The sequence below is a fragment of the Lissotriton vulgaris genome, chromosome 2_1 (genome assembly GCF_964263255.1).
Source record: "Lissotriton vulgaris chromosome 2_1, aLisVul1.2, whole genome shotgun sequence".
NCBI lineage: Eukaryota > Metazoa > Chordata > Amphibia > Caudata > Salamandridae > Lissotriton > Lissotriton vulgaris.
This window is the reverse complement of record NC_141687.1, coordinates 1,283,392,931-1,283,413,024: the sequence shown is the minus strand read 5'-3', so window position 1 is coordinate 1,283,413,024 and position 20,094 is coordinate 1,283,392,931. Positions and strand designations below refer to the sequence as shown.

General features: G+C 42.8%; 1 protein-coding gene across 5 annotated transcripts in view; it reads left to right on the top strand.

Moving 5' to 3' along the window:
• The window catches only part of CEP164 (centrosomal protein 164), a 459,099-nt gene that overhangs the window by 223,752 nt on the left and 215,253 nt on the right, over positions 1-20,094 (top strand). For 3 of the 5 annotated variants that reach the window (XM_086957028.1, XM_086957027.1, XM_086957026.1), the window contains 2 exons: positions 13,354-13,433; positions 14,258-14,398. In XM_086957028.1, the coding sequence (XP_086813154.1) occupies positions 13,354-13,433; positions 14,258-14,398 (221 nt within the window). The remainder of the gene's footprint in view (positions 1-13,353; positions 13,434-14,257; positions 14,399-20,094) is intronic. The other 2 variants (XM_086957031.1, XM_086957030.1) reach the window with 1 other exon arrangement.

Below are 20,094 nucleotides of genomic sequence, written 5' to 3'. Positions count from 1 at the left end.
ATATATATATATATATATATATATATATATATATATATATATATCTATATATATATATCTATATATATATATATATAGATATATATATATAGATATATATATATAGATATATAGATATATATATAGATATATATATATATATATATATATATATATATATATATATATATTACCTACTGGCGATAGCCAGTAGGTATATATAGTTAGGATTTTTTCCCTATGGGATTTCTGAAAATTCTATGTCTAATAACTTTGGCGTTTGTGGACGGAATTGGCTGAAATTTTCAGGAAAATGGCACATTTTGTTTCTGAGCAGCTCCTGGAAATTTGGGGGGGGTTCGTCAAGGGGGGGCCGAGAAAAAAGGGGGGTCCCAAAACGCGTTTTTCCCATGTTAATTTCCATAGGGCGGTTGGACTCACTTTTAGCCCGAACGGCTGAATGGATTTCCACGAAACTTGGCAAAATTGTAGGGACTGTTAGCCCGATGTGCCTTTGCTAGGTCTCAATATATGTGCTTCAGTGAATTTTGAGAAATTAACGTTTAAAACAAGATATATATCTGTAACAGCGCTCCGGGCTGCGCTCCGGTCCGCTTACTTTTCGCGTATCGGAACTTTGCGAAGCGAAGCTGATTGGCTCTCCGGTGTCTGTCAACATTCTAAACAGTCCGGTGCGGCCGCCATCTTGTCTCTCGGTAGGATCGAGAGACAAGAGGAGGCCAAAACAAAGGGGGAAATGAAGGAAAGGGGGCAAGGTAGACCCCTTCTGACCCCCTAGGATTGATGAGGGGATATTATAGAGCCACGCTGGGCCCAAAAAAAAAAAAAAAAAAATCCGATTTTTTCGCCGTAGAGACGCGTCTTGGTACGCGAACCGGGCAGCTAACCGGGAAGCTAACTGGCAGTGTAACGGGAGTCTGACTAGTAGCTGATTGGCTGTCAACATTGTAAACAGTCCGGAGCGGCCGCCATCTTGTCTCTCGGTAGGATCGAGAGACAAGAGGAGGCCAAAACAAAGGGGGAAATGAAGGAAAGGGGCAAGGTAGACCCCTTCTGACCCCCTAGGATTGATGAGGGGATATTATAGAGCCACGCTGGGCCCAAAAAAAAATCCGTTTTTTTCGCCGTAGAGACGCGTCTTGGTACGCGAACCGGGCAGCTAACCGGGCAGCTAACTGGCAGTGTAACGGGAGTCTGAGGAGAAGCTGATTGGCTGTTATCATTGTAAACAGTCTGGAGCGGCCGCCATCTTGTCTCTCTGTGGGATCGAGAGATAAGAGGTGGAAAAAAAAAAAGGTGTAAATGAATGAAAGGGGTAAGGCAAACCCCTCCTGAACCCCTAGGATTGATGAGGGGGCTATTAAAGTTCCCTGGGGGGTGAAAGAAAAATTGCGATTTTTCGCGGTAAAGGTGCTTCCTGGTACGTTAACCGGGCAGCTAACCGGCAGCGTAACGGGAGTCCGACATATTGTGTTTTTTGAACGTTTGTGATATGTGCACGTGTGGATTTTGTCTAATTAAGGTTAAAAAAATATATATATATCTTTAAGCGTGTTCTGGCGCACTTACGTTTTGGGTTTGGTTTGCGCTGCAGAGACGATACATCACGGTTATGCGATGCATCATGAGGCGTCTCACGGGCTACGTGATACGTCACTTAATAAAGAATATATTTTACAGCTATAGATATTAGCTTTTAAAAAACCAATGAAATTCACAGAAAAAACCATAGGTTATAGACCATATATAGTTAGGAATTTGCATTTACAAAACCTTGAAAATTCACTGAAAAAACCATAGGTTATAGACCATATATAGTTAGGGATTAGCATTTAAAAAACCTTATTTTACTCGCACAAAACCATTGAAATTCCATATATAGTTAGATGCACTAACTATATATCGCGGACCCGCAATCCACTGCTAATGATGTCACATATTACATCATTCATGACATGGTCAGTGACATCACTGATGACATCTCAAATGACATCACTGATGACATCACTGATGACATCTCAAATGACATCACTGATGACATCACTGACATCTCATTTGACATTACTCATTACATTACTGATGATATCATTTATGTGATAATACATCTTCAGACTCTAATATAACCTTAGATACACTCAGTGTAAACAGGCACTCACAGACTGTCACACATCCATGGAGTTACCCACACACCTAGTCAGTCATGCAAAGAATCAATCCCACCTCCATTTCCTCAACTATACAGTTATACACACCTTACTTATTCAAACATATACTAACACATATTTACTCTCTTATACAATCCTTGATACAAGTTCACAATGATTCATACAGCCACTCTCACATTCACTGGCTCTTATGTTCAGTTATTTATATATGTCAACTCTCACATGGAGTGTGTTTTACATATGTACTTACTTTAACATGTAGAACTGAGATATCCATTCATTCACCAATATACTCATGCACACAGTCAACTGTCCATACAGCTGTTTCTACATGCACTTTTGAACCCATACACCTAGGGAATCAACTGCTCACACATCTATGCACAGAGTTATACACCTCCCAGCCACCCACACACATACTCAGTCTCCCATACAAATACTTGGGCAACCATTCAATAACCCATATAGTTACTGATATAGCTACTGATTTAAACATGCAGCAGTTTACAGAAGAACATAAATAATGATTGCCAAATTAAGACACTTTAATCACTAACCCATGCACTCAGTGAGACACATTTAATCATTCTCTCATACAGTCAGTCATGCACCTACTAAATCCTTCATCCAGACACTTATACATCCACTCATTCTTCAATATGTAAGACATATTTTAACTTTACAGAAACATACAGTCACTGGGTGTTGTCATCAGTGATGTCATCAGTGATGTCATTTGAGATGTCATCAGTGATGTCATCAGTGATGTCACTGACCATGTCATGAATGATGTAATATGTGACATCATTAGCAGTGGATTGCGGGTCCGCGATATATAGTTAGTGCATCTAACTATATATGGAATTTCAATGGTTTTGTGCGAGTAAAATAAGGTTTTTTAAATGCTAATCCCTAACTATATATGGTCTATAACCTATGGTTTTTTCAGTGAATATATAGATATATATATAGATATAGATATAGATATAGATAGATAGATATATATATATATATATATATATATATATATATATATATATATACATACATATATATATATATACATAGATATATATATATATATATATATATATATATTTTTATCGTTTATATACCAAAGACAAGGCTACTTTTTCCCACCAAAACTCTACTAGGACCAAGCCTTCTCGAAAGCCTCATTTTAAGGGATAACCATCCTGAAATGATCCATTTGATCCATTTGACTACACCCCTACACCTCCAGCCCTCCCCAGCTCATACCAAGACCCGAAAATGCCATGTCACTCACCCTGCCTAAGCCACCCAAACCCCTCTCCCCTCCTTTTCCTAATCGACCCCCTACTCTAGGTTTACCCCGTACCCAACCCCTCGTTGGCCCCTATCTCTGCTGTTACCCATCAGCCTAGAACCCGCACCCTTCCCCTTCCTCTCTACACCCCTAATCAGGATGATGTCAACCAATTTAAGACCTGATCAGATTTCCCCATTAACTCCCACCCGTACTTCCCACCAACCTTAAACCCCACAGCTCCCACCCCTTCTCCATCACCTACCCATCCAACCTCTCAGCTAACGCCGCTAAAATATTTTAACACAGACTACTCAAGCAACGCCCTGAAACACTCAGAGCTGACCTCTACCATAACCCCTCCAAAGGCTAGACAAAAACAGCTCTCATCTTCTACACCACCCACCAGGCCAATTGGAGAAATAACCTAGCTAACCTCCTGCGAATTACCAAAACCACCAACATCCCCCACAGCCAAATATTGATTGTCTCCAAGTCCTCTTCCTTCAGAATCAACGCCACCATAACCTTTTTAAAGCACTCCTTATAAACTCTCAGAAAGCCCCTGAACACCTGAAGGATCTAGCCATCCCCTATGTACCCAATAGAGCACTTCGCTCTTTGGGAACTGGCCTTCTTAAAGTCCCCCGGATAAAAAAGGCCAGAATGGGAGGACGTTCCTTTCGAGTCATGGCAGCTAACAACTGGAACTCCCTCCCAATAAACATCAGACTAGCTGAGACGGAAACAGTTTTCAGGAAACTCTTAAAAACCTACCTGTATACCCTCTAGGTCCTCTAGGTCCGCCCCTCTTTCTTGCTACTCTCTCCACAGCGCGGGGACACGCCGGGATGGCGTCACCAGGCGCTTTATAAAACCCTTTATTATTTATTTTATTATTAAATGGCAAAGTCATGGTCCAAGCCAACGACTTTTACCTGCGCCAATTTGAACGCGCCTTCTCCAAGCTGCGTAACTTCATCTCCAACCACCCCACTCCTTCCCAACACACCCCCCAGAACCCAACCCAAGACAGAATGCCCATGAAACCTGATGCAAACCCTCAACTACCAAACACCTCAGACCTCCACCCTTCCCCATGCCAGAACCCTCTCTACCCCCCACTCCCATCCCCCCAACCACACCTCCCACCCCAAGATTTCACTCCCCGAGCCATCCCCTCACCCCACCCAATAAATCTACCCCAATCCCCCTACCTGTGTCAACCAGAACACTTGCCTAACTGTCGACCAACCCTCAGACAATACAACACCAATACACGTGAGTCGCTCCCTCCAAAACCCTCCCCCACCACCTCCCATCGGGAGACGCATTTCCCCAAATCCTACCCTCCCTCGACCCACCTGTCCAAACCCACACCCGAATTTGACCCAACCCCCCTAATAATACCTCCCCTCGATCCTGTGTCCCAACCTACACCCTCAACTGAACCTCTCCCCAACACCTCCTCTCCCCCTAGCCCTATCAACCTCCAACCCTCCTGTCCCAACCTACACTCTGTCTGATCGCCCCGCCAACCCCTCCCCTCCTACTACTCCAAACCTAGAGTCTATGGCAGAATTAACTGAACACCTCACACGTATTGAAACACAACTCCACACCCTCTTAACAATGACCCCACAGCACCTCATAACCATAACCGAAAACCTATCCCTTCTCCATAGCCAAATCAACACAAACTTCTAGAGCACAAACACAATCCTTCTCAACACAAAAGCCCCCCACTCCGCGCCCAACACCCAATACTCCCCTCCCTCATACACATCAACGAGCCACCTCAACTGCCCAATCACCAGATGACCAGCTGGCGCTCCACCCCCAGAAAAACCCAATCTCTCAGACCAAGAAGAGCAAATCCTGAGATGTCTGAAAGAGGCAGCGAACCTCGCTAATACCTAGGACCCCACAACTACCCAAACCCCTTCTTCCAACATACAGGCAATCACCGGGATAGGTAGAACAAACAAACAACTTAGATCCACAAGACTTCCTCCCCAACGCTCAACCATTCCTCAAGCTCCTCCCTAAACCTCTTCAACAGTGGCAAGACAAACTGCATGCTTATAAACTGCAGATCCGCAGTCAAGCATGTAATAGAGCTGGCTGATGCCTTACTGAATCAGGACATTGACATCGCGTTCGTCACTGAAACCTGGCTCAATGAAACTTCCAATCCGCTCCTTGACCTTCTAGTCCCCCATTGGTTTCTCCATCATCAAAAAAGACAGAATTGACCAACGAGGTGGTGGCATCGCCATCATCCATAAGAACAACATCAATCTAGTTGAAATCAAAACCCACTCCTTTTCCACCTTCGTATACCTTGAAACACACATCCTAACACGTCAAAACAACAAAGTAACAAAATACCATCTCATCTACCACCCCCCAGGAAACTCTTCTGCACACGGAGAACAAATATCAGACCTACTCACACACAGCTCCCTAGACAACCCCGAAACATCATTCTGGGTGACTTCAACCTCCCCTGGAATAACGAAAAGGACACTGTCATTCAGTCACTAAATGAACTTCTTCTCACAATTGAGCTCACCCAACACTGCAAGGGTCAAACCCACAACAAGAGTTCTACCCTTGATGCAATCATAGCCAAAAACACAATAACCATCAATAACATCCTCCCAATCGGCAGGTCATACCATTACATCATTATAGTCAACATCAAACAAACTGCTAGTCACCCAGCCAAAACTCAAATTACCCATCAAAGGAGCAGAAACCTCAATGCCATCCCCTCCCTGTCCTCGAAGAAACCATAACTTCACTTCTCCCTCCCACCACATACAACCTCAACACATCGAGCACACAACACTGTACAACAGGACAATGACAAATGCTCTTGACCAACTAGCCCCCCTGAAACTGAAAAGGGTCAGAGACACCCCCTCCAGAGCCTGGTTCAACAAAGACCTCAACTCCGAAAGAAGAAATTTAAGAGCCGCTGAGAGACTCTGGAGAGGGAACCCATCCACAACCAACCTCTCCCAGCTCAGAAAAGAACGCAGCAATTAGGGAAAACACATCATCAAGGAAAAATCCTCCTTCTTCCGAAGTGCACTAGATAAAGCTAAAAACCACCCCAAAGAACTTTTCAACATCATCCAGAAACAGACCTCCAAGCCCACCAAAGCAAACCCCCCTGCTTCCAAACTTCAGTGTAAAAACCTGGCCAAATTCTTCAGTGTCAAAATCACCAATATCGAGCTCTCCCTTGACCGGGGCCCTCAATCCCAACACAGCAAATCCTCACCCACAACCAAACCTAACTAAACCCCAGCTTATGACTAGGGCTCCTGGTTTTATGGTATTTATTTTTTCGCCATTTCCGTCTGTATTTATCCATATTTATTTTTCGGACATTTTTTCTGTATTTATCCACATTTATTTTTGCCACAAGCAAAAGATGACGCTACAGCTAGTATTTTTCCAAATTTATTTAAATTGACAATGCAACGTAAGGAGCTTGTAAATAAGCCCTAATCTATGATCTCTGTCGAAGGCCTGGAGGCAGGCAGGACACAGGTCATGTTGGGTCATTAGATTCCTGCTTGGGGAGAAAGGAAGATTGCTGTTGGGTAGAACCTAACCCCCACTCTTTGTTCCTGTTTAAAAGATTTAAGCCTATTGACTTGAATTCCCATGAAACAAATGTGCAGAGCTGTGTTCAGTGTGATAATTAGGTTTTTGTTTAATACACTCCTGGCACTGCAGGTTGGCGTACACAGTGCACATCAAGCGTGACACGCTTTAGAATAATTAGTAATTATTTAATGCACATGCACTCTTTGTTGTTTAATGAAACATTTAATTTCGCTTCATGCAGCCTGCCTGTTGGAATGCAACAAACATTTCAAGATATTATGAAAGCGTTTAAAAAATAAAATGGCACGGTGTGTGATGTACATAGTTAATTGTTAAAACACAATTTATTTAAGTGATTTTCCACATACAGAACGTTGTGTAAAATTTAGAACAAAATAGTGTCTCCCAGTTCACAAGCTCAAGAAACATTGAGCCTCGACGTCTCTCTCCTCTTCTACCTCCTCCAATGCTCCCTCATCCACCACCCCTTGCTTCACCACTTCCATTTTCCCTCGAGGGTTCCCCTCACGTATCATATTGACAGGGCAATCCTGTTGAACCAGCCAACAAATCATTTTTCCCAGTGCCCATCATAACCTGTGGAATGTCTATGATTTCGATTCCCCAGTGGATCTCTTTCCAGCTAGTCCATCACTCTCAAATCACACACCTACTTATACAAAGGGTTTCTGCTTTCCACAAGGTGTGTAGTGTAGTACCGGGACGTCATATTATTTACATTGCTAATCCGTGTACCTCACAAAACGAGTCCTAGTAGAGCTAGTCACATATTGATTGCAGTCACATTACACACAAGCCAGTGACTGCTGATCTCACGGCTATCACACCAGAGAACATGGTAGCTGATGTACCCACACGAGTGTGAAAGTGATCAGCTGTAGAGGGACTACGAGATGGGAAGAACAGTTGTAGCTTGCTGTCTAGAAAGCGGGGAGGGGGCGCACTTTTGATATCCACCTGTCCAGCACCGGCTCTGCATCCCAAGAGGCAGCTGCTGCTGCTTTCCAGATCTGCTAATTCCATCAGCGAGCAGAGTCCGTTCTAATCTGACTCTGACAGGGGCTCTTAAAGGGGTGAAATAACAAAGCAGCCTCATTAACAAATAAATGGTCTTTCAAAGACCTGTGAAGTACTCCGGTGCGGCTGGCAGCTCTGTGTGCACACAGGAAGCTGTCACCTCTTAAACCTCTAAGGAAGGGGAGACACCAGACGGCAGCAGAGCAAAATATACTAGTATTTCCCTGTTTTTATATATAAATACAGATAAAGGAAAACTTGTTTTCCGTCTGTATTTATATGTAAAAATCCGTAAAAACTTAAACGGGAGCCCTACTTATGACATACTCCCAGAAGACGAGACCCTTCCTCTGTCAACCACCAAAATAAACTTTCACCCTAAACCCCCATCTTCCCCAAGTGTTGGAAAGACTTCAAACCTCTCTCCGAACAGGACATCTCCAATGTGATTACCAACTCCAAACCCTCCAACCACTTTGCTGACCCTCTACCCGCCTCCCTGACTAAGGACCTTAACCTCACCCTAACCCCACTGTGGACAAAGATCATCAACAGCCCCCTAAACTACGGACTGATGCCCGACTGCCTCAAACAATGCCAAGTCACCCCCCCTTCTAAAAAAACAAAAAAACAGATGCTGACCCGGATGACCTCAAAAACTTCAGTCCCATCACCAACCTTCCTTTCCTAGCCAAAATTCTGGAGAAATGTGTTCTCGCCCAACTGAACCAACACCTGGAATCCAATAACCTACTTGACTCTCACTAATCCGGATTCAGAAAGGGATGCACAACAGAAACTGCCATACTGAACATAACCGATGACATTCATTACTCTCTTGACTCAAACAGATGTTGCCTACTTGTCCTCTTCGACCTATCAGCTGCCTTTGATACGGTAGACTACAAGCTACTCTTAGGCGCCCTACAAAAACGAATCGGAGCAGATGGTAATGCCCTAAAATGGTTTTCCTCATTTCTACATAACCGCTCCCAATTCATCAAATTCAAAAATTTGATATCCGACAACTCTCCCTCAACTCGAGGTGTCCCCCAAGGCTCAGTCCTCTCCCCCACACAACATTTACAAGGAACCGTTCACTACCATTCTAAAACGAGCAAACATCGACAACCACCTCTATGCCGACAACACCCAGCTATACCTCGAGATCTCTTCCCACAATCACATCCTCCGACTAAACTCCACACTATCAAAAGTTGAAAATTGGCTATCACTCCATCACCTCAAGCTAAACCAAGAAAAAAACGAAATCCTTGTTTTCTTCAATCACGAATAACCCCCTCAAATCCAAGAATGGATGAAGCATGACTCTCTAATCTGCATACTTACTCCAGCAATCTCAGCCAAATCCCTAGGGATTTCTCTAGACCCAAGTCTCAACATGAGCTCCCACTTAAAGTCCTCAGCAAAAAACGCCCTCTACAACCTAAAATTCGTCAACAAAATCAAACCTTTCATACCCCCAATGACCTAAACATTGCAACCCAATCTCTAGTTCTCTCCAGACTGGTCTATGGTAATGCCACACTAACGGGAACAGCTAAAACACACATTGCCCCCATGAGATCTACCCTGACCGTAGCAGCAAGAATGGTCACTGGAACCAAGAAATTCGACCACTTCACCCCTGCATTACAGGAACTAAAATGGCTTCCCATCGAAGCTCGCTGCACTTTCAAAACTGTCTGTCTCGCACATAAAGCCCTACACACAGGCAAACCGTACTACCTCGCAGCCTAACTCACAAAAGCAGGACAATCCAGAAACCGAAGAAGCTCCAACTCACTCCTCTTAATCCACCCCAAAAAGACATAAACAAAAAGTCCTCTCCCGCTCTTTCTCTGGGAATGCCACAAAAATCTGAAACTCTCTCCCTACCCACATCAGGACTAATCCCTCCTTCACGATCTTCGAGACAACTAAAAGAATTTCTCCTCAACCGTCATCTCTTTGCATCTGGCCAATGACCCTGATCTATGTGACCTCCAGTACTCTAGATACTAGTCGATGTACTCTGTCTATGTTTCTGTTCATGTATGCTGCTGTAAAAGAACATGATACCCTTCGGGTCTTGTAAGCGCTATATAAAACTCCCACCCCAAAAAACAACAGAAAAACATTGGTCGGTGTTCACCAATGTCTGGGTCATCGGTAGCTGTGATTCGCTAACTGCTTACTCAGGACCTTATAATCAATGTTCAACATTAATAATGGCCTATAAGAGCTCACCTCCAGGAGGTCCAAAATATGCCCTATCATATTCTAACATGATATTTGTTGCATGTTACCATATATTTTCAAGACTGCACTTGTGCAAGGGCTCATAGAGCCAGAACCTACCATTGGCTCAACTCCCCTTGTTAATTTGTTGGCTCACTCACCTCTACTCATGAGTTATATTATGACCACTAGAGCGGCAACAAAAGCATGCCTGCCTGCACAGCAGACCTTAACTTGAACTTCCCTTTCACACAATGTTGGCGTAATGCACAGCCTGCCTGTACAGCTCACTAGGTGTTTGTCACCTGAAAGGCACAATGTTGTACTGTGCTGGAGTGAATTTTATTGACCTCCTCTCTGAACATGGTACAATATATTTCGTCTTGCTCTTTGCCTCTTGCTTGAAGGTAAGGTTATAAGACAGTTGCAGGTAGGATTGTCATCTGCACAGAGGCCTAACAACTAGACCCTCTGCTGCGTTAAATAATGGAAACCATAAAGGAGAGAAAATACTTTCAAAAAGGAATATTATTTTTTCATTCAGGGAAATGTAGTCTTCAATATTCCATGAATTTTCCCTCTTAATAATTATCAATAATTGTCTAGGTACATGTAAGTCTAACCTCTTGCGTAGGAGACTAAACTATGTATCTGTTTTATTTAAAAATAAATTGGGATAGCCATGCAACTCTATCCCTCAAGGGAAGTAGTCATCACTCTGATCATACATTTGAGGAGTTTTTTCTAAAAGAAGTTACGTGAACTTCAACAATAAGACTTGTTCATGTATTCTCAAAGATCATGGACGAGACTGATATACCAGACTATCTAAGGTGAGATCAAAGATTAACAACAATCATGGGTCAATCACTCCAGTGTTAGCAGTAAACAAAACAGAACAAAGTGGTTGGCACTTATAATTATGCAATACTTATTCACACATTAATATTATGAATGGCATGCATCAGCTTTTTCAAAGAGATAATAGTCAACAGTTCTTTCGGCTTGTGGTGGTAGTTGAGTAAGGTCCTCTTCAGGCGAGGATCATTCATACCTACATTGATCAATAAATAAACTCACTTTTCCATTTGAGTGCTGCTGTGTTTCATTGATGAAGAGTGGGACCATTCAAACTTGATTCACATAGCAATGTGTGTTCACTAAAGAGCAGAGTTCACTATACTAGGAAACCTCAGTTAATCCACGAGGGGTAGCTATGGAATTGGGGGTTCACACTTGTCATGTCCAGTTCCCGAATTCTTTTACATCAAAGTTCTTTGTACTTCAAGGGGGGGGAAGAGTGGCTACCATACCCCCCCAAAAAAAAGTAGTCTTCCCCTAAATGAGTCCAAACCACTCGAGCACTCCTTGCACCAGTTGTTAATAATTGCAGTCCAGTAGTAGTTGGTGTTCTAATTCTTTTTTTGTTCTGTCAGCATATGTCACGTGTTTCGTCATTTATGACTTCATCAGGGCTATTCTAATATTGCTTCATAAATCCTATTTCCTCGAATTCGTAATCAGTAACAATTTAATTTGTCCATAGGTATCACCAATCCATATTTTATCGATCAAACAAGTCTCTCTTGTGTCTACCTAGCGAAATGCCCTCCAATCAAGCTACTCTTCTCAAAATAAGGGCACTGATGAAGTCCTCTGTAATATTTTGTCTTCCGTATCACTGTGTCTGTGATGTCGAAATGACCAAAGTGTTGGATAGAATGTACAGTATGCTGACAGAATAAAATAATTTGAACACCCACTGAAGGGCTTAAGGGCTTTAGACTCATTATTAGGAAACATCGATTATTTGGAACTGCGAACCGAAGCAGTGCTAAAAAATGTTGACATTTTCATACTACACAAATTGTGTTCTGTGCTGTATTAATGCCTCTCACTCAAAATTACTTGGAACATGGGTCTCTGTTATGTTTAAACTTTTTAAAGAAGACTCCAGGGTCGTTAATATGGAACTTTGTGTCTAAATTGTTCTAGCACACTTTAGCACAAGTCCTCTTCCTGTCACTACTACATACACCGCCCCTCAACATTTGAGACGGCTGGATCCCTTGGTCCTGAAGAAAGGCTTCCGACCCTTTTGGGCGACACAGACTGAAACATGTCGACTGGCCACTCACCAGGTGCTTTGGACCTATAATTATCCAATAAAGCACCACCCCCTTTTTTAACCTTATCCCTCCCCAGTGAAAATAAAAACAAACTACACAAGAGAGAAGATATTTTCAATATTTTTGTATTATTCCAACACTCTTCCCACTCACAACTGTCGCACACCAGACAGTCTCCCTCCTAGTGAAGGATGATGAACACCTGGAGAACGGGTCACACAGGTGCCAAGACCCTATGATGATTCATCCCACTTAATCAAATAAGCAGAGAACCCAGATATACAGCTGCCGTGACAGTGTGACTGAGGGTCCTCGTCAGAAAATTTCCAAGAGACTCTGGCAAACTACCTAAGTGATTAATTCTTTTTGATTATTTAAGTACTGGCTCGGGAAGCTGAAAATCTCTGTTTCTCTCTCCCTTTTCCTGTTTTTGGAACTACTGGAATATAGTCCTATTATTCGAAAGGTTTTGAAATAAGCTCCCATAGCTGCAGATTTAATTTACCTAAGAAGTAGGTTTAGATTAAATGTCTGGATCAATCAAGACAGTGGAGTTGAATTGTAAACGCATGTAGTGTTTACGGTACAAAGTAACCTTCTGTTCTGTGAGAATGGCTGACTAGGACTGCATTGTGTTTGCTGAATGAGGTTGTAGTATGCAAGTTGAGGATTCCCCAGGGTTTGAGGAGGTGCTAGAATCATTGCTTTGAAGATGAAGTGTTCTTGTGGATGACTGCCATCTTAAGATGTTCTTCCAACATGTTGTGTTATTCCATCTTGTGTGGAGTGTTTGGTGTGTTGGACAATGGATGACTTTTACTTGAGGAGTAATGTTCCCTTCCTGACATTGCTCTGCTTTTATGTGCAGCAGTTGGAGGTGGAGAAGAAGGAAGCGGAGCAAATGCTGATAGACGAAGAGCGCAGGAAGCGAGCTGAAGCTGCAGAGAGGTAGGAGGAACAGATCAAAGTTTAAATGCATATCTGCTCCTGTTCTGGAGTGTGATTCATGGTCATTATACCCATAATAGGTGATTGTTGCTAGACTTTACATATTTGCTCATCTTCAACACATATTCATGCCATTGCATTTTTTTATTATGGGGCATTGAAATCTGTCTCTTCCTGACCTAAAAGGTAATTTTTGTTCGATTTGGCAAGTTTTGCCAGATGTCTGACGGTGAGAAGAACTGAGGAGAAGATCTGGCCTTTGTAGGAGCGCTGCTTGGAAAACGCACAGTCTGAAAATGTATTTCTGCCTTATAGGGCATCGAACACTAAGGCACTCCAATTGTATAGCCGATTTACTCCCTTTGGATGCTTACCCTTCCATGTGCAGAAAAGTTGAGCAGGCGAGAACTATTTCACATGATCGTAGGATATAAAAACTCAGATACAGCATAACACAGTAAATAACACTCCTCAGACTCCGTGCCTATGTGTATCATGTTTTAAAAACTGTCTAGCACTGTTAGTAAACGGGTAGCTTAAAAGTATGGTACAAATTATGATACCAGAAGAAAACAAGGAGGTGCTTCTGCCTTCTGGCACCAAAATTAAACACAAAAAGTTTGGTAGCACCAGGAATGTCACAGTAGGCGTGAACCAACTACTACACCTGCCCCCACCTCTCCAAGTTTAAAAATGGTCAGAACTCATTGGTCCTAACTTTGCTGTTTCCTGACAAAACACTGAACTGCCATCAATGATTCACTGCTAGGCATCTCTCTTCCCACATTCTGACATATCCCTTCTTGTTACCTCCTGCTGCAAAGGAAAGAGGATACCAGGCCCACCAGCCCTCCTGAAAACAGCACTGGTAGAGATGAGATTTCATTGATTTCCTCTCCGGAACCAGCAGGGGGAAGGTCGCATGATAGCAGGACTGAACGAGAGGAGCCTGCCCCTCGGGAGGTGTAAGCTTTGTGTTTGTTTTTGTGATGTGAGCACCTTCAGCTGTGCCTGCCCCATGATCCTTCCTGCATGAATTCCCATGTAGAGATTTGTTTAGTAATATTCCTAGAAGAGTTGGACGTAGAAGTGTGTGGCACGACCCCCTATTTAGTCTACCACTTAATGCCCATCCAAAGACTTACTTTAGTGCTAAACTACCATCAGAGTTCTGAGTGATAACCATTATTAACTAACGTGGAATGTTTTCTAAAATTAGGCATTGCTGTAAATGTGTGTAGTCCATTTCTTTTGGCTTGTTGAGAACATGCAAGTGATACAAGTATTTCTGCTTTCCAATGATTCACAAACTTTTGAACCTTTTCTGTGTGGATAGAAAAATCGTCGTCTTACTTAGCCATGTTGAAACATGGCGTTTTTGTTGTTGTTGCTGAACAGGGTTGATGCAGTTCATGCTAATTACTATTTGAATATTGTGGAGGTAGACTTGTTTATCAGGTCCCCATGGATTGCTAATTATTTACTTCTCAAAGACATTTTCTACACTTTAGTTGTTGGAGGCTCATTCAGAGCACACCTGGTCATTTGTTTCCTGAAAGCTCTTCCTGTTTATCGGTTTAAGCGAAGTGCTCATGGTTCAGGAAGGAGTAAATTATAAGGCAAACGTCTTTAGCGTTGTGAGAGATGAACATACCTGCTCTTTCTCAGTCGTCAAATTTGTGTCACCTTATTACCCCCTCACCCCACACAATATTATTTCAGATTACCACCAAACCTTTGCTCATGAAAAACCAGTATTGCGGAGTAGTGGCATCATTTTTATGTGCATGACTATCTAATGACACAGTTATGCTATGGTGCTGTGTTTTGTGAACTTCTGGAACTCTGCACCATATTATTTCCATCTTTACCACCACATTTTGGGAGGGACCTCGAGTCCTTACCTGCCCAATCTCCTTTGTGCTGCCTTACCATGCTTATGCACGACACCATTCAAAGGAACTAATTCACCAAATTGATGGTCACCCATGATAACCAGTAGGACTATAAACCAGAAAGCCTTTGCTTTTGTAAACTACTATTTCCCTTTATGCTTTTACAACTACACCATAAACCTATTTATAGTACATTTTGTAAGCAATCTGACATTTTTCTGCCAAACAAGGCTTTTAATAATTATTTTAACAATACCTATGCCGAACGAAATTTTTATTTTGCTAATTATGTTCGTTTTTGTCCTGTTTGTAAGCATTCTTAGCTTTAGTAAATAAAGAAGAAAGTGATTATCCGAGGATTACACAATGTGTAAAGTGGGTAACCCGGGATTACAAGCTTCTTTCCACAGCTCTGTAGGCAGCCCTTGAGCTAATAGATCTTATCACCACATACTAAATTGACTCTGTGGCTAAGGATTCTTAGAAAATCAATGAAAATTAGATTTTCAGAAGGAAAGTGTTGGACAATGAAGCCAGGAACTAGAGTGGACAGTTACAACAAGGTTTTTTCAGTTTCTTGAGCCTTCTTTGGAGGTTAGATGCTGGGTGTCCATCTTTAGAATGCACCGCAGTAGTTTGTCACTCAAGGCATATTGAAGTTCAATAGGCTCACAGGGAGACCTGGTGTGGTGGCTAGTATTTAAATATCTGCCTTTTTTGATATACTAATGAGTTCAGTGTTTACCTTTTTCTGTTCCTCCTTAACTTTTTTCAGATCAGGTAAATTATTTCCAATGTAAGAAGTTGGATTATTTGTAGTGGGTGACTACTCTTTTTCAAGGAATAATCACAGCCCTTGTCAGGGTGAACCCTCATAGTCACTAAATTAACGTGAGTTCAACCCCCTGGTAGCTATGGCACTGAGTAGACTGACTTTATTTTAGGCAATTCCACCAAACAGAATTAGAAAAATTAAGTGAAATTTAATAATATGACAAAAATCCAGCAGAATTTTTTTAAGGTTTAAGTAGAAATAGCGCCAAAGAGCTCAACTCGCTAATGATAGTCAATGGTCGTAGTAGACTGAGACCTAAGCGCAATTTGAGGCTCACCGCGATATAGTGATGGTCAGATACTCCAATAAAGTTTCATCCCGGTCAAAGGTTTTACCTTCTGATTTAATCTTTTAAGACCCAATCAGCCACAGGATTATTTGTCTAAGCTTTCCCAGGACCCCAGTTGAGGCACTTTTAAGACTCACAGGTTGTCAAGTGAAGGCCAACAGTAAGGTAGTAGGGTCCAGTCCAGATCCAGTTACCATGGTTCAGCTGGGAACTTCCAGAAAAAGGCCTCTTGCAATTTGATATCTCTCCTTAGTGAGATATGAATTCAGCCAACTGACCCTTGAAGTCCAAGAGGGTACAAGAGGGAGCAGGTCTAGTCCTTCAGGGCTCCTCTTGGGTCACAGACTGCCGATCTAGTCCTCTTCAGATTTTCCGAAGTTCCAGAAAGTGTCTGTAACTGAGGAGGTGTCACATGTATGGCTGGAACCAGCTGCTGGTGGGTGTGAATCGCGCATCCCCTAACCAATGGGGTATAAGTTTGAAGGGCCAATCCTTTCCACTTAGGGTATTTTCAAGATGGCAAAAGTATTCGGTCACACTAAACTTGGGCTCCGAGGGCCGGGGGGGGGGGGGGGGGGTGTTTAGGGATTGTATTATGGTAATCCTGTGTATAAGAACATCACAACTTCATAATACAGAGACTGCGTCTTCCTATATAATCAGTAAATGCTAGTCTGTTTTGCTAGCTCACAGTACCACATCCAAACGCCTAAACTTCCAGAGATATGGATGTTTTCAGTAACCTAGAACATGAGACTCCGATTCCAAAAGAAACATGGAAACAGATCTAACTCTTTCGTTTGTCACTCATGCATGCCCAAAGTGTCACAAAGAAAAGATACCATATTGCCTTTTCAAACATTTATTGAAAAGCTCTAATCTTTAAAAAAATATATATTTATTTGCATTTAAAACAGTACATGTTCTCAAATTACAATATTCAGGGGAATAAGGCATAACTAATACAACAATTCCCTACTTTAAAAAAACCAAATTCAGTGAAACAGTGCAGCAGCAGTTCCATGTAGCAACTCGCCCCACGAGAGGAGGTCGAAAAGCTCTAATCTGCAAATAAAATATGAACTGCAATTGTAAGAAAGATGAGACCTATTATTGCAATGAGCATTATTAGAATAGAGAAAAATACAAGCTATTCAATCGTGGTAATTTTTCAAACATTGTTAATATTATTCCTTTCTATTGCAAGCCTCCATGTTAAAAAGAGCGTATCTGGAGTACCCTGGTCTGAGTCAGAGCCCCTCACAACGCCCCCCACATCAACTACTCCCCAAACATTTTTCCGAAACTTGCTCGTTGTCAGTTTTGTGTGTCAGTTTGTGTGGCTCCGTGCCTTTCCTTGCTTGCATTAAGCTGTGCTGGTCTGTGTTGATCTCCTTGCTGGGGCTCTGCAACTCGTGCTCTTTAACGGGCTCTGGCCTCTGGTTCAGCCACTGCCCCCCACTGCCTCCGTGCTCCTGTGGTGGCCAGGGGAGGTGGGGCGGGCCGCTGGTTCGCTAGTTCGCTAGTTCACTAGTTCACTGACCGCGGCTCCTGCCCAACTGCTCCCTGCTCTCACTGACCGCTCCTCCTGCTTCCCGTCCAAGTCCGAGTTCCGTCCCGGTCCCAGGCTCAGGTCCCAGGCTCGCTGCTCGCCGCACCCTCGCTGTGTCCCCGGTGCCCCCGTAAAGATGTGGCAGCCGTAAACCTTTGGCAAGTGGGCGGCTGGTGTGCGGGCGGCAGGTGAGCGATGAGCGATGTGCGGCATGCAGGGGTTCACCAGGTCAGCAGCTCGGGGGCTCGGCACTCGCCACTCAGTTGGCTCAGTCGGCTGCGGTTAATTCCAAATTCCCCTGTCCCCTGTCCCCCACAGGGACGCCGCTGGACCGCTGGAACCGCCGCTTCTCTCTCCTCGTGTCTCCCGTTTTTCATTTAGCATTCGCTGCTCACTGCTGCACTCCCTGCTGCACTCTGGAGTACCCATCTGCACGGCCTGTTGGAATGGACTAACACCATACCTTGATTTTGTATCTCAGAAAGCCAGGAAAGTGCATCCTCAGATGCATCTTCGAGGAAACCGCTATCTTCCTTCCCAGAATGAAGGTCGGAGACAGCGGGTCTGCATATTCCTGCAGCATTCTGTGATGATTTCGGCAGAAGTGCACCTCTCACCGACTTAAGCATGTACAAGTTTTTCATAGTAAAGCTGCAAGCTAATCAAACCGAGTCAAAGGTGCAGGACAGCGTTTTAATTACACTAAAGTAGAAGAGTCCTCTCTTTGTGAACATAGAAAATAAAACAATGCTGCATGTTCTGAACATGTGCAACTCTGGAACTAACTGAGCAGATTACCAGGCGTCAATACCTATCAGGAAGAAATGTGTGTAAGAGGCATTTTCATAATAGAACAAAAATATATACATAGCACTATTAAAAACGGGGTCTAAGTTAACACTAGACCTGAAATGGAAACGAAAAGCAAGCCATGGCACAAAAGCTGGATCCTTCAGTAACCAGACAGCGGAGCCACACAAATTGTCCTGGAGAACTGTGCCCCAAGAGTTATATGTGAACCTAGCAGAACTGGCAAGGATTTGACAGTCCAGCAGGATTTGACACTGTAGTGTCCAAAAAGATTCCCACAGACCCCACCTTGCATATTTTGTGGCGCTCCGAGGAGTCCTCTGCTCCTATTCAATTCAGTTGTTTGTCTCCTCTTCGTTGGCAATTCACACTTATCTGCAAACAATTCAAGGCTAATTATTGGCAGGAAAAAACCAGACATCCAGTGCAAATGAACCTCCAGAAATTTCAGACAGGAAAAATATAACTTAATAAATGTTACTTTTCTATGATATTTATTAAAAATCTGACTTCACAATTCAATTGCATTAATTACTATTAAAAAAAAAGTTTTTTTTATATATTTTTCTAGCTGGTCCCATTCTGGATATACAGTATTAAGATTTTAATGTGTGCTCTGGTTTTCAACATAGGACATCTTGGCCTGCCCCAGTGAAAATAGCTTTTGGGTACTAGTCACTGTAAAGGCATGCTAACATTACATTTCAACATGTTCCTTTAATTATCATGCAGCCAGCCATGTGGGCTTCAAAGCTACATAGAGGTTACTTAATTTTTAAAAGGGGGGTTTTGACTTGTCCAAAGCTTTATTTTGACCGGATCAATTGCAATTTTTACACTGTTATGGTCAGGTTACAGTGGTAGGCATGAAACTTGCACTGTCCCTGTAGTGAAGGGCACAATAGGTGCAACAGTCCATTAGTGACATTTAACTTCCAGGCCTAGGTTATATTTTGTGCCATATACTAGGGACTTCTAGGCACGTTAAATATATCAATTTTGAATATGCGGAGGAGCACAGGGACTTACTGCTGATCTTCTTACATATTTATAAAGCCAGCAAAAGCCGAAAAATATGAAATGATCTCTCAGAAAAGGCAAATTTCCTACACCCAATAAGATAGTGATTTGCCCAGGATCATAGAAAATATTCCCTAGGGAATGCTGGGGCTAAATTGTGGAAATCCCAGTCCCAGCACTCACAGTACAGCCATTTAGTGAAATTTCTTCCACAGGAATAAGAGGAGGCTTAAAATGGATCCTGATGCATTTGATCTCAC